At 39.2% G+C, this 23,295-nt stretch overlaps 2 protein-coding genes across 13 annotated transcripts in view; both read right to left on the reverse strand.

Annotated features, from left to right (window-relative positions):
* chd9 (chromodomain helicase DNA binding protein 9) overlaps window positions 1-12,576 on the reverse strand; it is a 70,237-nt gene extending 57,661 nt beyond the window's left edge. The window contains exons 1-2 of one of the 6 annotated variants that reach the window (XM_040011706.1): window positions 12,292-12,576; window positions 7,837-9,484 (exon numbers count right to left, since the gene is read on the reverse strand). In XM_040011706.1, coding sequence (XP_039867640.1) covers window positions 7,837-9,375 — 1,539 coding nt within the window. In that variant the 5' untranslated portion in view covers window positions 9,376-9,484; window positions 12,292-12,576. Of the gene's footprint in view, window positions 1-185; window positions 353-7,836; window positions 9,485-11,513; window positions 12,243-12,291 lie in introns of those variants that run through there. The other 5 variants (XM_040011704.1, XM_040011705.1, XM_040011710.1 and 2 more) reach the window with 5 other exon arrangements.
* Window positions 12,577-12,950: 374 nt separating this feature from the next.
* Window positions 12,951-19,460, reverse strand: LOC120721411 (akt interacting protein). 7 transcript variants are annotated; one of them, XM_040011718.1, is made up of 10 exons: window positions 19,340-19,460; window positions 18,527-18,652; window positions 16,935-17,146; window positions 16,684-16,748; window positions 16,474-16,574; window positions 16,185-16,273; window positions 15,048-15,146; window positions 14,662-14,769; window positions 14,468-14,528; window positions 12,951-14,354 (listed from the first exon to the last, which is right to left on the reverse strand). In XM_040011718.1, the coding sequence occupies exons 2-10, from the start codon at window positions 18,572-18,574 to the stop codon at window positions 14,247-14,249; spliced, it is 891 nt and encodes a 296-aa protein (XP_039867652.1). In that variant the 5' UTR covers window positions 18,575-18,652; window positions 19,340-19,460; the 3' UTR covers window positions 12,951-14,246. The 7 variants fall into 7 exon arrangements, with proteins under 7 accessions (XP_039867652.1, XP_039867651.1, XP_039867657.1 ...); XM_040011717.1 differs by having other exon boundaries at window positions 18,527-18,648; window positions 19,277-19,449; XM_040011723.1 differs by having other exon boundaries at window positions 16,935-17,143; window positions 19,277-19,449.
* Between the last annotated feature and the right edge of the window lie 3,835 nt (window positions 19,461-23,295).

Here is a 23,295-nt window from a genome sequence, read left to right on the forward strand (position 1 = left end):
AGGTTGCGTCACAACCAAAAAGACATTCCAGTCACATACACACACAAAAAAAACCCTCCACATTTTGACCGCTGGGCAAACACTCACCCACCCATCACCCCCAAAAATATTCAAAGCCATTTAATCCCTGGAGAAGGAGGCAAAAGAGAGTAGAAAGGAAAGAAAAGCAGCATAAAAGGGCATACTTTAAATTCAGACCTACTGTGCAGTTGAGGCTGGCAGCGTTCCCACATGCTCCTGACACACTCAATCCAAGTACAACTCCCTCCTCCCTCTCAGTTCTCAGCCCCTCCTCCCACTGAACCCTCCCCTTCCGCTCACAGCAAAGGCCGCCTGACTTCCTGTCTACCTCTGACCCTCAGTTATCCCCCGCCCTCATCTGGCAGGCCTCCAAACAGACAAGACAATTAGAGCGGATGAAGCAGACAGAATGCTTCGTAGAGTGAGCAACCAAGACAGAAAGTGAAAGACAGACAGAAGAAGAAATGCACACATACAAAGCTCTGCGTGTCACACTGGAACAGGTTATTAGACAAAGTGGAAAGTGTGTGAATAAGACAGGCTATCACCATGTGGGCACAGGTTTCTCCAAGTACAAGTGTGTGTGTGTGGCACATGTCGGTTGTGGGGTGACAAACGGGGTGACGCATGGTGTCATGTTTCAGTACTGATTATGGCATTGCTTGCCCAGTTTGGGTGGCTAGAAGTTACATAAACCCCAGAGAGGTCAGGAAGTACTCAAGCTAGCCTGTCACAGAAACAGCAATCCTTTTTACAAGCATGCATATTCAAAGTTGATGACTGGAAATACAACTCAGAGGAAAAGGCTGGGCAGAGAGGGGAAAGCAGCAATACACCAGCGATATAGAAAGCCAGCGGGGAGGTACCTGCTCAGTATCACTGCTGGGGGGCCCCCCAAATGACTACAGCCACCCGGGCAATCAGTGTTCATCAGTCTCACTTCTCTTTTCTATTCAGCATGAAAGCCGTAGCCTCTAGTGTTATGAAAATTACAAACAGTAGAGTGTAGTAGCATGCCAAAGAAAAAATGACAAAGCCATTCATTAACACAACAAAGCTAGCACTCCACACATCCAGGTGCCAAAACAATGACAAATAGGGCCTTATATTTGCCACAACAGAATAAAATGAACTGAAGCTGAAATAACATCACATGGTAAAAACATGACTCCATAAGAAAAAGAGGCTTAATGGCAAAAGTAGTTGTCTTATTTCTTTTTTTATAAACTTGCAGCATCAAAATCCCAGTCCCAATCAAATGTGTAAGACCAAAATATGCAATGTAATGTCATATCGGCCTTATGGACTGTCAGTGAGCCGAGTGCCCAGAAATATTTTGGTTTTGAATGGAAATGGGTCCTCAACACCAAAAAGGCAATACATTCAGTATTCAGCCTTTTGTTTGGCAAATATCTGTTTGGCAAATATCTTTCAGTTTGAGTACACTAGGAACGGAAGTTTCAAATAAATGAATTTTCGTTTTTTTCCACCCAAATTTAAGCCAGCACACTGGACTGCTCTGAGACGTCTGAAATTAGTCAAGTACAACATTCAACCACTAAAACAATTTTTTCTTTTTGGGTATGCAAGTGAATAACAGTAATTTGGCATCTTAATAAAAAAAATAATACTGTGCTTCACTTTTTCCTGCTTTTATATAAAACAGTCCATTTTAAAATTAATGGATAGCAACAATATGTATTAAAACATTTAATTTTGATAAATAGCATTTTGTTAAAAGAGCTTGCACACATACTGGTGAATTAACCACTACAGAAACATAGAAATTTCGTATTTAAGGAATTTGCCAATCTTCTCAGAAGTGGATGCCCAAGTCTCAATGTTTTATCCAGTTTTCTTTCTGATTTTAAATCAGAAAGAAATACTTTTTTTCAATTACTAGTTATTTTTTAGTTTTACTAACTAAAGAACACAAGGTTCACATATTCACATAGTGCTTTTAATACAAACATTTCCAATTACACATATTTACTCCTATGTCTGCATCAAATATGCTGCTTGCAGCCTGTATTATATACATTTACCTTCTTAATATTTTTCTAATATCACAGAATCATCATATCTTCCTTTATAAAATTGGCCGCTCTGCTAATATACACCTATAATGTAGAGCTGTCCTTGTTTGTGACTTGTCATATGCTGCCAACTCTATACCTTTCATGTGAACGTGTTTGTAGTTGCATTTGGAAACCTTAGGTTGATTTTTCAAGTTGATAACCACCTTCTTAAGGCCAGATAATGGAAAGATATCCTGGGTAGGCTGAACTTGTTTTGTGGTATAAGCCTTGGCTGACCAACACACACAATGAAGCATTTTCAAGTAAAGGTGGTTATCTAGCTAAAAAGCTCTAGCTGAGCTTGCTAACTAGTTTAGTCGATAGCTGATTTAAAAACAGGGCTAGACAACATATTGATATTCTTAAAAGAAGAAAAAAAAAGGGGGGGGGGTGAAGATAATCATATAACTTATATATCTAAGGAGATATCAATGTTGAGATTTTAAAATCATCTGTCCTTCACAACTAGAATCTCAAAATTCTGAGGACACAGCTGCCCTGTTTCTTTGTACAGTGATAAATAAAGTTAGAAGAAAAAAAAGCAAAAACAAGAGCATGTCCTCGGGGTTGGAAAGGCCACAGTGAATTCAAACCCAGGACCTTCTTGCTGTGAGATGACACGCACCATTGCACCACCTATATAACCAACAATTAATTTTCAATTTGTAGCTCTAAAGGATTACCATACCCTTAAGTCTTTCCTGCAAAAAAGCCCAAGTCAATATGACTTGCAAAAAATAAACAAAGTGATATGTGTGTGTATTTAGCAGATTTTCATTTTGCTTTACTGGGTACACTGCCAACGTAGACACCAAACATTCAACAACCTGTGACACTGGATAAATGTCATTATTTCAAACATGCCTTTATCAAATCAATTCAAATTTCAGTGGCCAGTGTGACTGCATGGTGGATGAATATAAAATGAGTATTCATTGCAGTCTTCTCTTTGTATTACTCAATACAATTTCCTGACAGCACTAGGGATGTCAGAAGACCGATCCTTACAACACAATTTAATATCAAAATCCTGAAAACGTGATGGTACTTGTTTTTGGCATTGTAAGCAGTGTACTGACTGAGGTGGCTACTCTTCCAGAACTGCAGGGGGAGGCACATGGCTACAAGTATTCTAGTCTAGCCTTACCTATTGAAGAAGAAGGAAGCAAAGGCAAAACTAGAAATGGCACAACATATGAAAAATAGTGAGTAGTGTAGTGGTCACAATAGCTCTGTTCTGAATCACTGATGACAAGGGAAGATTCAGCTATAGAAGCACTTTGTGTTTAGAGTAGGATGGGTTGAGTTGGTGGACCAAGACATTGATTTAATTGATTCACAAAAGCCAATATCCAAACGATGCTATTTCAGTTTTTGAACAAAGGGACGAAATACTTCCAATTTAGTGAAGACAAGCCTCCAGATTTCTTCAAAGTTTCAATTCACGGTAACGACATCCACAGTATTACCTCTCTAATTTTATCCTGAAATGCTTGTTACTATTTTGTTTAAGACAGCTGAGACTGATATTCTGAAACCAGCTTTACTCCATATACTAAAATATTTTTCAATGGCTAAAATTAAATGCCTATGCTAACATAATATAACTAACAGTAGTAGGCCAGAACAGCACAGTAAGGTGGTGGTTAGTAGGGCTGGGAATCGTCACTGATTTCTAGAATCGATTCGATTCCGGTTCACAAGGTCCCGAATCGATTCGATCCACGATTCGATTCAATTCGATTTGATTTGAATCTGAGAAATTTTGCCTCAGACGTTCAGAAATATCATAATTCAGATCAGTACATTTACATATTTTTGTATCTATAAAAAGGAAGCTGACACTCGCAAGACTTTATCAAAGGTGTAAGCATCACAGCAGATGCCTTTGTGTCAAAGTAACTGAGGATAAAACACAGAAAAACACGAAGGTGATTTTCCTGGCCTGGGATTTTATAAAATTATTCTGCAGTCGATCAAAAACGAAAGAAAACCATTAATCAACATATGAACATTACCTCTGAAGTTACAGAGGTTTTATTAGAGACACGGCTAAGCGTTTTGCATAATTTTAAAAAGGTTAAATTTGTTCAGAAGCCTATTGAACGGCAGAACTTAGGTTTTCTTTTCAGAAGTAAGTAAAAGGAAAGAAAAAAAACAGCGGTCGACAGCGCTGTAAACAACAGTAGACTTGTGTGTAACAAGCAAGCGAATAATACAGAAAACAGATTTTTAGACGGGAAACTGTTCTTGAAGTATACTGAGAGAGAGAGCTGTGCATGAAGTGTGATTTTTATCGTGGTGAAAGCAAAACAGCAAAAGTCTGAGTGAATTCAAGACAATGTTTATGTGAAGTGTAGTTTGGATCGTCTTTTGTTGCTGGTTCGGTCAATATTGTTTGGAGAGAGATAAAACTAACAGCTTCAGAATCAGCGCAAAAAGGGCATAAGCACAAAGCGTGGACCCGCTGAAACATCAGAATCAGTGAGCTGTTGGCTTTCAGCCCCGACCGTGTCCGTGCCGTCGGGTGAGAAAGGCGACATCTCACTGCTTCTGATCCGTCGGCGGATCTACGCTTTGTGTTTACATCTTTGTGCAGAATCCGTGTACCTGCTCTCATTTACTGTTTTAGCTGTTTGGTGGTTGTTGAAATTTTATGAGGTTTAACCTGAAATTCTGGCTTTTCGGGCGAAATAAATTTATATTACAAAATCGATTCAGGATTTTAATGAATCGATATCACTTTATCCAAGCCAGAATCGATTTTAATCGATAAATCGATTATCAAAACCCACCCCTAGTGGTTAGCACTGCTGCCTCACAGCGTAAAGGACCACACAGTTTGCATGTTCTCCCCTGTGCTTGTATGGGTTCTCTCAGGGTTCCTCTCACAGTCCAAAGACATGCAATTAGTTGGGTTAAGTTAATTGCGGATAGGTCTGACTATGAGTGTGAATGGTTCTCTGTTTCTCTGTGTACAACCTGACCAGGGTGTACTCTGCCTCTCACCCTATGGTAGCTGAGATAGGCTCCAGCCACCCCCAAGCAAACAAAGGACTTTGTGTTTAAGTACAACTGAATTTGGCATTGTGAATCATTTAGTTCTATTGGTATTGGTACCAACTACTAAATTTCTAGTACTGTAAAATCCCCAGTCATCACTAGCTCTAGTTTCATTATTGCTTTTACTACTGGATCAAGATGCTGAGAATTAGAGATGAACCCTCAGAATTTTCCCACGCCTAAAAAAATAAATAATAATGTAGTATGATCTAATTGATTATTTACTCAAATTTGCAACTTAGTGTAGAGATGAAATGACCAGAAGAAAGGTACTTTTTAGTTTACCCATGTTTAAGGAACAAACTAAATAATTACCAAATGACCAAAGAAATGGGAATCATGAGAATCAGCCCACTAGCATGGAATACATGTTGCCAAATTGATTCATGGAAATAAAGCAAGAGTTCTACACATATCTAGTAGTAGCTGAAATACTGCTGTGGTATAATTTTCTGTCACTGTAACAAAATGTGGTACTATTGCTTTTGGAATAGCAGGAGCTATTCCAATGTTGTCTTGAGTACATCTGGCAACCGTTTATGTTTGAGGACTGATTTTTGTCAACACTACAGTCTAGCAAAACCAAGTCCAGAAACTTAACAGATATGTAGCAAAAACCAAAATGGGTGTGGTTCAACCTTTGCTTATGTAATAATGCAGAAATTGCTACCAGGTAGGGTGTACCCAGCCTTTTGCCCTATGACAGCTGAGATCATGGGCTGCCCTTCCACTAAGCGAAAGATAACCAAAGCTATCTCACTGATTTAATGTCAGTATGCTGACAGACATGATATCTGATTTGGTTCCATTGCAAGAAGGTCTCTTGTTTATTTTAAAATTTATTTCAACCGAACTTTGACATTTTCTAAATATTTAATTATGTAAAAGTTCAGAATATTGAAACCTGTGATAAGTCTTAAATCTTAACCCTGGCGAGTCATTACATCTGTAGCTGACCATTACAAACATTGGAAATCCTAATTAGCCACATTCACTGTGGGGGAGTGAAGAGTGGGCCGCTATCCCCTGATGCCTTGCCTGTTCAGCAAACACACTATCAGCAGGCTCTTCACACATCAGTGCACATGAATAGCACAGTCAGCCTGTAAGCATCAACACAGGGCTGGATGTTGACACAGACAGGGAGAGGCTTGTTCATATGGCTGTGGTTCATGGCCCCATTTCAATCAAGGACCTTTGCAGATGAGCAAATGGCCTGTGTGGATGAGCTCTGGTTTAGGCGCAGCACCAGTTTTGTTATCACCTGCTGAATGCTGGGGTATAGATGAGCTACTCAAAACACAAGTTTTGTTTTGGCTCTGGGGCATATATTTGCTTTTAAAATTGGGGAGACATAATGGACCTGCTGCTAGTAAGAGGTCCCTGTTTACAGAGATTTAAATGAGTCACTCAAACACATACTGTAAAACTGTAGTAATATAAGTGTTTACTACACTAGGGTAAGTGCAGATACAGACAAAGGTAAGGTTGGTACAATATTGCCAAACAACACTTCTGTACGGTTAGTGGTTATGAGATGTTTTGTCAGTAGAGGGCCATAGGAAACACAAGTGCTTTTATGGTTTTAAAAAAGTGCCTATATATAAAGCGTGCCTTAAAAAAATAATTTTCATTGTTTTAGTAACAAAAATTCTGAAATCTAACACAAATGTTCTCAAAAGAGAACACAAAAATATGTTTCTATCTACATATGCACATAAAGTGTGCAGAGCATGATGAAAGGTCTGTGACTTTAGCTGGTGGTCATGTGTCACTCATGGGCGATGGTAGTGCATGGATGCTGCTAAGTTACAAGCCATCTGAGGTCCAGGAACCGCCTGAAGCCTGTTACAGCCAGCTAATGCATTCACCCAACCTCCCCCTCCGCTTCTCTTCTCTCTGTCATGCTCTTCCTCTCTGTCTCTTTCCCTCCCTTTCTTTCCTAAGCTCTCCTTTTTCCATGAGCTGCTGCCCTCTCCATCTCTCAAACCCCCTCCCCCGCTCTGAAGTGCTAACCACTCTCCTTCACCGTGCTCTTTTCCTACCGCTCACTCTCTCACACGTGCACACGCACTCACGCACAGACACACACAGAAACTGTAGCAGCTACCACAACAGCGTGCAACCTCCCCCACACTCCAGCGAGGCAGTGTGCAAGTGCTTCTGGCTTGCCCTGACCCACATCTTGATATAGCCCTAAGTATGCTTACAGCTAAGTCCTGAAGACTCTCCTGCCACTCTTAGCCTAATCAGGCCTGAGCTGCTGTCAGTGCACTGGCCAGACAGACAGGCCAGGTTGGACTGACCATTATCATTTTCAGATAGCTTTCAGACTGCCCAAGATACACCTTCCCCTTTCCACTGCTGATTGCAGGTTTTCTACTAGGCAAGCACATGTTCTACCTGAGATAGCTAAGCATTATATGAGTGGCCGAATTTTGTGCCATAATATGGAAAGAAGAAAATATTTCTCCATTATTAAAGAAAAAAAATATTTAAAATTGTGAAATTCAACACATCACTGTTTCATTTCATTCAGCTTATTCATTTTCATTCTTGTCACTGACTATAACTTAGAAATGGGTGTTAAGTATGAGGTGTATGGTTATATATAAAGATCAGTGCAGTGCCTTTAAACAAATGCTTTAGGAACAAAAAGGATGAAATGTGTTACCTTATCTTCACTGTATTCAATGGGTGATGGTTTCCTGTACTCAATTCCCATCTCCTGAGTAGTATCAGTCCAGCCACAGTTAGATTTGTCCTCTTGCTTAAAAACATGCTCAAGCTGGGGCAATAGGTCAGGCAGGAGGTCAGGAGGCTCCAGGCCATCCAAGTCTTCATCATGAGCTGCTGATGGTAAAAGGCTGTCTCCCAAAGCTTGGTATCCATTAGTGTTGATAACCCTACAACTCTGAGGCTGCTCAGAAGGCAGGTGGGTGGTAATGTTGGGGTAGGATCGCATAGATTCACCAAACAGCTCAGATGACTTGCAGTTTCCCTGGGTTTCTCTGGAGCAACGTATAGCACGGAAAGGACATTCCTCTGCCTGGCTAATTGGGGTCCTAGTGTGCTGCTGACTCAAATGTGCAGTTGATGGAAACTGGCATGGTGTCCCTGTAAGTTCGGGTATTGTAGAAGTGAGTGGTGCAGTGGTGTTGCTGGGCCTAGACACCGAGGCTGAGGACAAAGATTGCTCATTGAGACTGGGTAATTCTGGCTCCCCAGGATAAGTAGGGTACTGAGTTGGTTGATAAGCTCTGGCAGAACTGACAGAGCATGTGGGCAGGGAATGAACCATAGATGATGAGTGCATGGGAAAGGACAGGTTAGATTCTTCCAGTCCTGTTCCAGGGAAAGCTTGACATTCCCTGACCAACTGGTAGTTACCTTGCTGTGGCTGTGTTTGCAAGCAAGTTGCAGTCATAGAAGCATTCTGACTTTCCAAATAATGCTTACTTGGAAGAGCTCTTGAGTGGAACTGCTGCTCTCTCACAGTTAGTTGGCGCTGAACCTGCTGCTGAGTGTGGTGAATTTGCTGTTGGCTGCTGGACTGGCCTCCCTGGTGAAACGGGAAATTGTGATGCTGCTGCTGCAGGGACACAGTCTGTGTGTTAATTTGTTGGTGCTGGTTTAACAGCTGTTGCTGATGACTTTGCTGTTGTTGCAGCTGCTGCTGTCGCATTCTGTGCTGCTGCTCCTCTTGCTGATAACAGGGATGGTGCTGTGTTTGATGTCTGCCATGAAGTTGCTGGCTTTGTAGTTGTTGCTGTTGATGACAAAGCTGCTGTTGAGGTAAGGCCTGGTACATGTTCCCATTCTGGTCTTGGTTACCCCACATCGGACTGCCACTGTTACAGAAGAGCCCATTGGATTGAGGAACTTGACTCATGGGAGCATTATGGTATGAGCCATGTTGCTCTGTAATCATGCCTTCACTTATGCCCTGAGAACCAGAAAATACCTGAGCCACATTGGCCTTAATGTCAATGTAATGACCCATTGACTGGCTGTAACTAGGCATAGCTTGTTGGGTAGAAGCTGGTGGCATCATGTCTTGATGCTTCCCAGGGCCAAGAGGCTCCACTTGGAGCGGTTCAAAGTCAGCAGTAAGATTTAGCTCATCCACAAGTGATGGTGCTGAAGCGAAGCCATCGTCATCCAGCCCTTCCAAACCTCCACCAAAGAGGCTAGGGTCATTAAAGAAGTCCATGGTGGAGGCTGGAGGATGACTGGAACCTCTGGAACACCAATGGATCCAAACTGGTCCCCAAATGCCTCTCTTTAGAGCTACAGCATGCCGACTATATAGTTTTCATGCCCTAAAATGAAGAGAAAAAATATAAATTATAATACTTATATCAGATGATAAAGTAATCTATGTCCTACGTCAGATTTCATTTGGTAAAAAAAAAAGTTACTTATTAGCATGATCAACCTTTAAACACACGCACAAATAATTTCCAGTTAAAAGATGACACAACAGTTTATCAAGTATATTTTTGTCCACCATATTGAACTTTGTCATCCACTTCATCATCAATGATGCATTCTTTGAGAGCAGTAAAACTGCATGACTCTATCAATCTGACATATAAAAGCACTTATCCAAGTGAAGGCTATGTCATGGTTCTGGAGAAACTTGGTACTGTCAGTTATCTGTCAGCATTGCCTTTCATGTGTGCAGCAAAGCAGCTGGTGCAAACCAACCGCCAGCCACCAGCAGGTGCCTCTTCCTGTACCCCCACCCTTTTCAAATACACACATACGCACAAACGCGCCTCAACCCCCTACCTTCACAACCAATGAAGCTGCCTGCCCTGCTACTGCAGAATGTGTGGGAGGTGCAGACAGCTGATAGAATTTCAACAGCTAAGGACAGAGGCAAAGGAGGCCCTTTAAGCATGCGCATGTGCGTGTTCTGCAACCACAGACCAGCGGAAGATGACAGAAGCCTACCGAGGTCAGTTATTATGCTGACTTAACATGCACACAGGCACACAAATGAACACAGACATTTGTCCCATATTTTTGTCTGGCATCTTTTTCTTTATCACAGCATATATTTAAAATAATAGCCATCCTAGTAAATGGTTTAACATAACATTCTACCAGCATAAAAAAAATTATGGTGCTCTCAACTACTGACTGTGTGATTTGTTATCAGAGACACCAGCCTAATATGGATAATATTATACAAAAAACAACAACAACAGAGCAATGTGCACAAGCTAATAAACTAAAAAATGATTCCTAAAAAAGATAAAGTCATAAGTTTGATTTTTCTTGTTTAACTGGCAGTTACCCAGCTGCTGCTGCAGTTTTGTGATGGCTATAAGAAAAACCCACCTAAAAAATCCTTTTGACTAAGTGATTCTAACAGCCAACTTCTCTGTATGCAAGTTAAGTTCACCTTAAGGTGACCCAGCATAGGTGGCCTGCTTGGCCCATAGCAACAGAAATGTCTACATGAACTCTCAGAGTTAAACAGTTCCACTAGCTACATTACGAGTTTTATAGTGACTTTATAACGTTACTAACATCAAACCTGAGTAATGTGTAATCTCATATATTAACAAACAATTCATAACATTCTCACCACCTCATGCCACTGCTTTGCATTTCGAAAGCAATATTTAAATCTTAAATTAAACATACAGAGAAAGGAAATCTACTTTACTGTACTATCACTACATTTCCTTTTAAGACTCATTGTCATGCACATTACCACTCTCCCCACTAACCACCAGGTCCCTGCAAAAGTCAATTCACACAGGCATGAAGCAATTCCTGTTTTCACATTGGGCTGTTCTTCAAGCTCAAGACTCTCTCCAGTGCTTTCTCTAGTGATCATTATGTTTATTGGGAAATCATGTGACTGCCATGTAATTACTTGTCAGTTTTAAGTTTCTGTAGATCCCTATCTATATGCAGGTTCCCTATAGCTAAACCAAGCAACTGCTAACCTTCAAACGCCACCCATCTAGCTCCGAGGCATAGACCAGTCCCCTCTCCCCTCTGATGCTTTCCAGCTGTTTCCTTCATAATTGTGACGTTGTGAGCACCATCCAGGCACGTGCAACTCATGCCTAATATCAACATGAACTGTGTTTATAAACTGCCCCTGAAATTTGGGAAGATGTCCGTGTAAAACTAACAAAATTGAAACAATATCAATTTAATTGAAAGTTGAAGCAAAAGCTAAGCGCGTATACGAACGCTTTTCAGTCCACTTTTAGGAAACTTCCAAGGTTGTTATTGGTAAAGTGTCTCAGTTGGCAACATGGCGATACCTCTGTGGTGTTTTCAAAGCCCTTAAGCGACCATGTTTAAGTAAGACACCGAGCTCACCTCTTGAGTTAATATCATCCTCTTCATCTTCCCTCAGAAATGGCTACAGCCTCTGCGAGCGCGGTGGTTGATAAGCCGACGAGGCGGCAATGTGTTGCGCTACTTTAAGCGCAACTGCTCGGCGAGCGGAAAGAAAATGAACGCACGTGGAACATTTGAGTTTTAGATATAAAACTGTTTGTCGAGGTGCGCACGTGCACTCGAACCGTATAACCTAAGGATTCAAAAGGTGTCGTGACGCTGCTCACAGAAGAAGATAGGGAGGGGGAGGGGGCCGGAGATGGATGGAGAGGTCGTCAATGATTGTGACCGTGATAACAGCCAACTAGTTTATCCTCGCCTGACTTTCGTTTTCATTTCAAATAACCTGTCGAAGTATTGGCACTGTTAAGTACATCGGCGTCCACATTCAAGTGCCATGCTGCTTTGAGCCCGGCTGGTCGCTGTCAGTTCAGGACCACCATGACCAAGAAGAACCCACCAAGGAGTACTTTGGAGACACGCGCATTTACATGTAGGCGTCAAACTCTGAAAAAGTACGATGATATTTGCTGCTTTCGATGCGAATTCAAAGAAAACAAACAAGTTTTTGGCTCCTGAACACCCTTGCTTCTACAGGGAAGATACACAGCCAGCTAGGCGGTGTGTCATCAGACAGCTGAGGCGACCCTCATTGACTCACTGTCCGAAATTTGACAGCTACTTGACTGTATGAAACAGAAGCCCACAAGTCCAAACGCGTCTCAGAAAAGTCAACGAAATTAGCGCAGTTTCTTACCTGAAAGAACCACAAAGCGCAGCTCCAGACGCCAATGAAGACAGAGTGGTATTAGCGAAGTTGTTACTGTGTTGTTAGTTGTACTCCTGCTGGCGACCACGGCACAGCGGCTCTGCTGCTGCTGCTGACGTGACTGTGATAACGCCGCATTTGCATATTAGTAACCCTCTCTGTGATTGGACCGCTGACAATTTGCCAAAATCACTAATTTTCATGTTAAATTAAAAACCGGTTCACCAACTGTGACTACTTTGAGGACGGTGGCGCCAGGGCGTTGCTGATTAAATCATGTCATCGTTTGTAAAGTTGCTGTGTTGACAGAGTGCATAAGATGGCCGCGTCTAAACCGGAGCCAATCCGGAGAGGTTTTATATTCGCACATGTACCCTAGTCTGTCCTCAGTGCGAACGTGACAGAAGCCGGAGATGCTTTCAGCTGTGGGTACATAACGCCATCTGTTGCCAGAGGGAAATACTTCGCTAAAATAAGTAACTTCAAATTTGAACGTAGTTTTCTTTGATAGAATCATTTCTAGTGTAACACAAATCGCCACTTTGTATCAGTAACTGTATTGAGTAATTACGTTTGAAATACGTTTCTTGTAATCAGGTTTTCATTAGTTCAAAACAAACACTTGAAAAAAAATACATAAACATACATAGCTTTTAAAAATCCTTTTATTGATTTCAAAGAATACCATTTCAATTTCAAACCTAAGCAGTGAAGAACAAATGGTTCACGCATCAACACATCTGAACTTCTGAAGAGCCCAAATGACATCATGTAAATTACAATTATTGTTACAACTTTCCCTCTTACAGCAGCTCAAACAACTTTGGCCAACATACCTGCTGTGCTCATTTCTTTATGGAATTTATACTGATTTTAAATCTATTTTCCTATAGTATTTCCCAAATACAGCAATCAAGCCAAATTCCTCTGCTTGAAGACTTCAAGTTTGAACTGACACTGGCCTGTAACTAAAGAATATGAAGCACCCCAGTTTATTACCATCATATTTCGCTGTTCAGAGTGTCCTAAATAACTAAACTTTATCAAAATAAAGGCGTTTGTCTTCCAGACTTCTGTAATTCTAGAGTAACGTCATTTATTTGGGAGTAATTTACAATTATCTACAAAAAACAAACAAAAAAAAAAAACAACATTCTCTTACAGAGCACCAATGCAGATGTCTCTTAAACCTCAGCATAGAATCCATTATTTACACATCAAACCTTTAATAACCAATGAGATATATAAAACATTCAAAATTATTTCAAATCTGGCAAAATACATAAGCTTACTTACTTAGAATCTTATTTAAAACCATATTTGCCAACTCTGCTTTACATAAATATTAGGAGCAAAGTAAGACAACCGTTTACACAGTGGAAATAAAAAAATAACTCATTGTCCAATAAAACACAAATATAAAGCAAATGTCAACCTAACTTGGTAATAGAGGAGGATGTGACAGGGTTTTTTTCACCGACACAGCTGTGATTAAACATTCCGAGTCTTACAAATAAACAGTCCTGAGCCAAATTGAACAAGTGGTATTGATCATGCAATCCACTGTACTTACAATAAGAATGAAAATAATTTCACTCACATCTTCCACAGCCTTTTGCAGCTGTATGTCATAACATAACTAAATATGTGAATGGATAAGAAAACGAAAATGAGAATGTACTTTGATTGCATCTTACCCTAAAGGATGTTGACGCATCCATTTGTCATTGTTGATTTAAATATGATACAAACTTGGTTTCCTTTTTTCTAAAACTCTTTGAGGCCTAAAAAAGCTTTTAAAGCCAAGCAATAAATGTGAAGAGCTAATATAAAGTTGCCAACTACCAAGGTTCCACTTTCACACAGATGGCTGATGCAAGCCTGTGGCATGGAATCTGATGCTTCTGACTCCCTCTAGTGGCCACTATCTTGACATTGCAGGTTCAGCTCTGGGGAGGATTGTCTTCTTTGCTGAAGGGCTGTGTCGAGCCAGGCTTTACCCAAGACAAACCCGATGCCTGAGATGCCTTGTGGTGATCCTCAGGTCGTCTCTAGGGCAACAATAACAAATTAAAAGCTGCATAACAAGAATCACCAGATAAAATATACAGATTAAACTCTCTCCTGCTTCGAAAGTGCAAAGTTTTAATTTAGCAAAACTTACCTTGTATGTGAACATCCTCTCTTTTGCTTCTTCATGTACAGCTGGGTTCCATGGGGAAAAACTGAAACCAATGGATCAAAGTGGAGAATTGAACACAAGATAATTTTTTTCCCTCTTTAGAGTTTTAACAAACACACACACTTTTTTTCCTTATTGTGGTCAGCACTAGAATGTGAAATGGACAGTTGACCAACCTTATTGCGTAGGGATCATCGATCTTTGGCTGATCAAAAAGATGACTGTTGCATAGTTTCACACTATCTACCACTTTGCTTTTGAACAACTGCACATCCTTCTCGTAGCTGGGGGGGGAAAAAAAAAAACAACAAAAAAAAAAACAAAAAAAAAAAAAAAACAACAGCAAGTGTCAAACTTATTTAGCTAGAAACATCACTTTGCACCGAGTGCTAAAAGACCAGTTTCTTAGTCGAGATTTTAATTATGTTTTTTTTATAAATGACTAACAAGATTTTTTTTTTTTTTTTAAACATTTTCAGAGGAAAAATAAAATATACACACACAACAAGTTCCATTAAGGGAAAAAAAAAAAAAAGGCAAAAACCAAGAATGTTAAACTCACAGTACAGCAGCCTCTGGGTTGAGTGGTTCTGTGGTGTTAATCTTGTAAAAAACTGTACGTGCATACATCAGGACTTGCCAGATGTGGTTGTGATTCCGTCTACACACACACACACACACACACACACACACACACACACACACACACACACACACACACACACGTGGATGAAGTCAGTAAATGTTTGATTTATTTTAATTCAGTTACATATCGTATATAGAGAGCCAAAAAAATAAAAAATAAAATTACTGTCGCCCCAAGGTGCTTTATATTGCAGCATAAAGCCCATATAATATTACTTTATGAATTAGTTGGTGTCACTAAGATGATTCCAGTGCAGCAGAGAGAAATACTAAGTTTGTTGAAGAAAACTTGCTAGCAAGAAGGTAATTTGTAAGTTAACTCTGCTTCAGGAACAGATGAGTTTTCCTCTGTTAACAAATAGCATAATAAACTTGTTTTTACTGCCTTGTGCGTAGTTCAGTTTTTGATAACGTCGAGAAGCACAGCTAGTCATGGCATACAGTTTTTGGATTTGTGTTACTTTTCAGAATCACGTTTCCTGGTGCATATCTCTCTCTCTCTCATATTTTACACCTGTTCAACTGTATGTTACAGCAAATATCTCAGGCAATCGCATGACAGTAAATCAGTCAGGCATGTAAACCTGGTGACGTGCTGAATTTCAAACCAAACATAAGAATGGGAAAGAAAAGTGATTTAAATGACTTTGAATGACTGGGTGGTAGCATGGGTGTGGGCACCAGACAAACTAGTCTGTTTATTTAAGAAAATGCTGATCTACTGGGTTTAAAACACAGTCTAAAAATAGAAAACATCAGCAAGTGGCAGTTCTCTGCTGAAAATGCCTTGTAGGCACCAGAAGCCAGAGGCGGCCAGTTTCCTTCCAGGTGATAGAAAAGTAACAGTTACTCAAATAATTATTTGTTACAACCAAGGTATGCAAAAGAGCACCTCTGTTGAACCTTAAAGCCTACAGCAGCAGCCCACACTGAGCTTGGTGATTCATTTAGTTGCTCAAGTTTTTCCAACCTCCTCCCAATTTCTTCCACTTCAAAATATAATTCAAGAAAAGTAACAAAGCAAAGTACATAAGCAGAAAAATGATAAACCTACCTCCATTTGGTAAAAGCTCTTCTGACATCAAGCTCTCCAGACACAGGGTCAACAAGTGGATGGAAGACTGGTATGTCAAATACTAATTTCTGAAACAAATTGTTTGCACCATTTTTTCTTAAACCATATTTTATGACAGTTTATGTATACATCATTTATGCTGCTACTTCTTAATTATAATGACATACATCTTGCATTTTCCAATGTTTACTCTTTTTAGCTAAATCATGCAATCTCACTTTTTGGTAAGGGGCAAAATATCAAACAAGAAATTTTTTTTAATACTTACAGGACACTCCCCATCTGGATAATTGTCTGGAATATACACAGTGAACTTGAAGACACCATCCTGGTACAAGCCATGTCTGATGAATATGACACCAAACCACACTAGACAGTGAGAGATGCCATTTTAGAATCACTTATCACTTTTTTTTGTCTTTCCCCTGATATATAAAAAGTGATTAATTGCATGAACTTTTAAAAGTGGAATCCTTACTTAGTGCAGACTTGTAGGATGGCTGGACATAAATTCCAGGGAGCTTCTGCTTTATCACTAATGTGCTGCAGGTCACAAGAAAAATCAGAAGGGAAACCAAATAAAAACAATTTAAGTGATACTGTGAAACTAGTTTAATACAAAATGTATACAGTGGGTATTTTAAAAACAAGGGCTACCAGCATATTGGAGCATGCCAAGAAATTAACAACAAACTGAAATTTAAATTCTGATACTGGACCAATACGTACAACTCAGCCAGCAGAGAGTACTCCAAGTAAAAAGGGCCATAAGAGGCATGCGTGCCATTGGCAGACTGGATTGGAGTACCCATTGGGGAAGGCTTGGTAATAGGGGCTGCATTCTTAGGAATCGGCGGAAGCTGCTTTCTGCCAAAGGGCATCCGGGCTGGACTGGCCCTCTGCTCCCCATGCCCGCTTTGTTCCTCATTGTCAGATCTCTGCTGTTCAGGATTGAAAACATGACAGGGATCTTAACACATCAAACATTAAAGCCCATGCTATGTGGGAGGGGGGGAAAAAAAAAAAAAATCAGAAGGAACCCCCTGAGTCAAATTTAGATAGTGTATATAAATGCTCAAACGGTAGACCTAAGGAGTAATCCGATGGCACAGGGTAGTGACCATGTGCTGTGAGTGACCTCTCAAGTTACACTGCCCATCTGGTTTGTAGCGCATCAGGGAGCCATGTCTAGACAAGAGCAAGCGTTTTCATGCCTAGCTGTAACTCCATCTTACTGATGACGCAAGGATGACAGGAGGAGTTGCGGTAAAGTGTCACAGTGCACTCTGAACACAAAACAGAAGAATCCTGTTTTGAATGGCAGGATACATCAGGAAGCCATAAGAAACAGTGCAAGAAATGCTTGCAATAAATATTGCTAACACACCAAATTTAGGCTGCATGATCACTAAAAAACAAAAACAAAAAAAAAAACAAACAAAAAAAAAAAAAAACAAACAACAACCCTTGACTGTAGAATGTGTTAAAATGTACAAACAAGGTCACTCACACCGTTTTCGTCCCTCCTAAATCCCCTCCCCACCACTGTGGGTGCTGGTGGAAATTTAGTCAAGCAGTAGCAAACTTCACCAAACACCACAACACAGAAAGAGTGGAGACTTTGTTATAATGTAGTTTTAAAATCATATGGTTATAGTTAAACTTCACACAATATAAGCATATTTCCCCCAAAATGAGTGGAAAAACCACACCCTTAGGTCGAGTATGAAAGTTTTCCAGTTTAACAAGATTTGTTAACAAGATTAACAATATGAATCCAAGTGGGAACAGGTGCGGGAATCAAGGCTGAGAAAAGACAAAGCTATACATTTTCTCAGTTTGATGTTTGTCCCCTCAAATGTTAAATTATTAGGACTATCGAAATCAAGTTTTGGCAGACTAGTACAGATTTTATTTATTTATTTTTTAATCTTAGGAAGTGCAATCAGCAGAAATACAACCTTTGTAACCCATAGTAAGCTCTACTATACTCCAGTTTTAATAGGCAGTCAAAACATTTTATATGTGAAGATTTTAGTTAAAACAAACAAACAAAACTTACTGCACTGTTAAGTCATCAAAAATCTCCTTTGCAAAGCTCATGACTATCATGTGCAGCACATTTTAGAGAGAGGTTTCCACAGGCTTGTACTTATCTGAAAGGCACCTAAGGGCGAGCTTCTGTACACTAAAGTGTTGTATCAATATCAAGTTTGCCATTTTTTCCACAAAAAATACCGAATGGGAATGGCAATGTTTACAGTATGTTTACAGCTTAAAAACAAACAAACAAACAAACAAAAAACCTCCACAACGTTTACCTTACGACTTGTATTGGTAGACATGCTCCAGAAGGGGTTTAAGTTCATCACTCGTTCAGAGGTTCAGACTGATGTCCCTCTTTTTATGAAGGTCCCACGACAAGTAGTCTCCGGGCCATTCGCTGGCTTGGTGGAAACAGGAAATAAATGCTATAGTTGAAATCAAACACACACAACCTAAACACGTATCTCAAAAAAAAATAAAATAATAATAACAATAATACTAATCAAGCATCCCATGCAAATTTAGCTAGCATAGCTACTTGCAACCACAAAGTTAACACTAGGACGGGTTGTTTCGGCTAGTTTAGCTTCGTGCTAACCTAGCTGTTTCATTGAAGACGTTTTAAAGCTTGTGTGTCTAACGTTGTTTGTCGGAGCCGTAACAAATTTTAAACTAATGTTCTGATTTTAACCAGATGTATTGTTAAAGTCTCGTTATTTCTGGTACAAGCATGAGCTATCGTGTCATTCACCACAATCTGAGATTACAGTGCTACGTTAGCAAATGTTATGGACCAGGGTGTTGCAGCTGAACGTAACATATTTCTACTTGACAGCTGGAATTTTGGCAACATAAGTTGTCAAAGCATACGACGAGTTAATTTTACCAGATTTACACCGTCTCATTTGTTTTACTTGACTTACCTAACGTCAGCTTTAGGTTTAAGGTTACATTTGACGTTGCTAACAAAACCAGTCTTTTAACTGTGGATCTTGCACTTAAGAGAGCTTATTAATTAAACTCACCGTATTTGCTTGAACTGTATAAACGTCCCTTTAAATATTAATAAATGTTAAGGCGTGTCCCACCTTAATTTTCGAAGGAAAGTGCACAGCTGCTCACCATTCCTTTGGTTACCATTCCAGCTAGCTGGCTAACGTAGGTTAGCTAAATAATTTGACAAACACAGAAACCGGAGATCAATCTAACAAATGAAGGGCGTTTTGCTGCTGTACAACGCGTCCTTATTGGTTCATAAGGAAACAAATCTTAGCAGGTGATTTGCTGGTGACTTCGTCACGTGATAGACAGCGTGCCCTTTAACACACAGGCCTCGACTTCAATGGGGACTTGGATGTTTGAAATAATAATAATAAAAAATAAATCCACAAATAAATAAATCTAAAAAAAATAAAAAATCTAGAGAATAATGACATCCGAAAACCCCCAGAAGAGAGCAGTTCCACCAGCACAAATATTACAGTCTTCTATTTATGGTGACTTGAATTCAAAAAAGACAAATACTGCAATGTGAAGAAAATGTTTGATGTTTAATGTTTAAAGTTTAATTTAAACATTTGCGAATAATACACCTTAAAAGTCATTGTCTGTAATGTGGATGATAATTTCTGTACTCTAAGTAAAAAAATAATAAAATAATCATTCATATATATATATATATATATATATATATATATATAGATAGATAGATATATATATGTTCTATTTAGAAAAAAAGCATGTAAAACAGGCACTTTTATGATAGAGACATTGTAATTTATTTTGTGAATAACTCGGTGGATGAAAACATTTGTTTTCCAACCCGTCTTCTCATCATTTTTGGTAAGTGTCATATAAATAAGGTGAAATGGACCAATTGGAAGCCAAACTCTGTTATATTTTCAACTGACATCAATGAGTTTTCTCATTCAGTTGAAAAATAAGAAGCAGCAAATAGCCTAACATTATCTAATACATATACAATTACTGACTAATGTCAACCTCTATCACCCCATGTTTCAATTTATCTTCTTCTTCAGTGTTATGTTTTACATATTCCGCCCACATTTTACCTTTGTACTGTATGTCTGTTCATATACTGTTAATATTATTGTTATGTGAGAAAAAGTAGATGCTGATGGAATCAGGTTATTAGACGTTAAACACTTTTTGAATCACATACAGTGGAAACAGTAAAGCAGTGATTATTCAGGGGTTACATGTTGCAGAATTTTGAAATGATTTACCTTTTTTTTAATATGAATTTTTCCTGCAATAAACTATGTATGATTATTTTTCTTTTATTATTTAAGAGTATATGTTCCAACTCCCATTTTAAACTTTTAAGAACAAATCCCCAAGATTTTTACTTTATATATAATTTTCCATATTAAAGAGGTTAAATGAACCTCTGATAGAGGTTCAGCTCTTTTAAAAAAACATGTTTGTGTGTGCGCCTAATAGCCAACTTTCTAATGATTATTTTCTCCCTACCTATTTGTTTTTTGTGTATGATATTTAAAGTTTTAACATATTTTTCACTTTGAATAAGCGAACTTTTAGATTAAATAAATATTAGTGGATCCATGGATCTAGCATTTTAAATAAACATCAAAATACACACTGCGCTGTTGCATTACTTTAACCTTTCGGTGTACTGCATAACAAATTCCCCTGGAGGCAAGATGGATCCAAGCCATGTGTCACACATTTTTTAAACTTTTGACCATGCTTCATTGACAGTTTACTCTCTTGATTGATTGATTTCTTAATAATTACCGCTAATTATTTTTCTGGGTGAGAGGGGGGAAAAACTAATTTAATGCATGGGTGATTGCACTAATTGGAAGAAATGACATTGTCCAAGTTTCAGAGTAAATACAAATTATTGACTCTGTTATTGTTATCTGATTGTATATTGTCCCAAGTACACTTCACTGTCAAAAGTAATTAGTGTACTGCTTTTTTATGGGGCAGCCAACAAGGCAAGGTCACAATCACTACTTTGGCATGTACAAATCAAAGACCACCTCAAAACAAATAAGTTTATGCCTGCTTTGCCTTCATTGACATTGGGATAAACTGTGTGACCCCAACAAGGGTGCAAATATCCACACCACTGCTCCTGTAATGAGTTTTTTGTCTTTGCCATTGATTCTTTATCTAATCAATTATTGTGACCTTGTTTGGTCAAACAAATATACTAATGAATGTAATTAAAACGAGGAGATTGGATTACCTAATTAAATATGTGACCTGTTGGAGCTGGATTTGCTTTTATATTGAAATTTTTTGTTTAGCTGAAATGGCCAGAGTCAAATAGCATACCCTCAGCAGCATTCACTTTTTTCCTTATGATCTATTTGAGAAGGCACTTAAACAGATTCTAAGTTTGCCAGGAGATATACAGCAAATCTGGAGTGTGCATTTGAATAGGAAGCATCATATTGGCATCAGATCCCTTTATATACATTTGCCAAGTAGATCAGTGATGTAATGGGATATTTCTCTGTCTGATTGTTCCTGTCTAAAAGATTTATATAGTATATAGTGGTTTCAGCAGAATTTTCCAGCTGTGCACTTTTAGATGGAGCCAGAATTTAAATTTAAGATGAAATATGTTCCCTTCTGTCAGTCCATATCTTTAGAGAATTTTAGGCCCGCTGATTCAGATCTACAATTTAGTTTAAATGACAGTTAAAAATTACAATTGGCAGTCCCTGGTGAAACCTGACTTGACAGCACATAGATAAAAAAAAGTGAAAACAGATGACTCCACATCCAGATAATATGTAATAACAATGTTAGTTTGAATAAAGAAAGCCAAATCTAGATTCAAATGTAATATTCATTTTAGAAATATGAACGACTGGGGAGTAAAGGTTAAAAAAAAGAAAAAAAAAAGACAACATCAACCAAATCCTTCATATAGCAATAGTCTTTCCTTATCCCTGAGGCTATGGCCTGGCTAAAACCTCAATGCAGCAATTATTTGCTGTAATGACTGCAGTTGAAATAAGCCTGGAGATTTTATTAAACCAAATGAGAGAATCATCTGTGTATTATCACCTTGTGATTGACAGTGACAAGTGTTGGGCAGGCTCGGATGTGAGCATGATGAAGAAGCTCTCGGCAAAGCTCTTGATAATGTTACCCCTGATAAAGTTGCCTGGAAAACCTCAGCCAACATACGGGGAGGGAAAGCTCCACGCATATTAATTCCAATTGTCAGATCCCTCCAGTATGTGCGGGGGGGTTCTAGTCTGGCTGGCAGCCCTGGCTGCCCCTCTATTCACTGACTGGCATTTTACACAACTAATGAAAAAGAAATCCATTGTGCTGATCATATGCATAGATTTCATTCTATAATAATGATGAAATAGAAATATTCATAATAAAAGTAAAGGTCACTCACTGCTGTGGCTAAGCTTCCTAAGCTGCAACCTTTGCAAGAGCAGTTGTTAGGTTCCAGTGATAAAATAGGAAAGAAAATGGAGAGACGTCAAGTTTTAACCATACAGAAGCCAATATGTGAAACCCTGTGACCAATCCAATCTGCTGCGAACTGTACCACTACTGTACCATGTGTTTATCTCTCTCTCCAAAACAACACTGCTGATGTCTTCGGATTGAACTAACAGGCCTGTTTCTTCAGTGTCCAGTGGCAAGGTTAAAAGTCAGATGCACAGTCCTGATTTACATTGTTCTCTCTCTGGAGTGAAGTTTGACAGCTAGTGTATACACACAGTGGATTTGTCTGTCTAGTTAATAAAACACAGGGAAATATTAACAGCCACCTTTCCTCTCTGCAGTACACTCATCCTCCATATGTAGGTCATCTGAGCTCCTACAGGTATATGAGCAGTGGAGCACAGGGGTGGAAGACAAGCATGTCTCTCCTGTGAAGGACATTCACAAGATTATTATCACCCGCTACCACTTCCTCGCTGAGCCTGTCTTCATATGCATCATACATTGGCATTTATTAGTGCCATGCTCTAAGTACAGGCCATGTTATTGAATTTGAATATCAGCTCCTAGCCAC

This window comes from Simochromis diagramma, unplaced genomic scaffold (assembly GCF_900408965.1).
Source record: "Simochromis diagramma unplaced genomic scaffold, fSimDia1.1 OVJJ01000603.1, whole genome shotgun sequence".
Lineage (NCBI taxonomy): Eukaryota > Metazoa > Chordata > Actinopteri > Cichliformes > Cichlidae > Simochromis > Simochromis diagramma.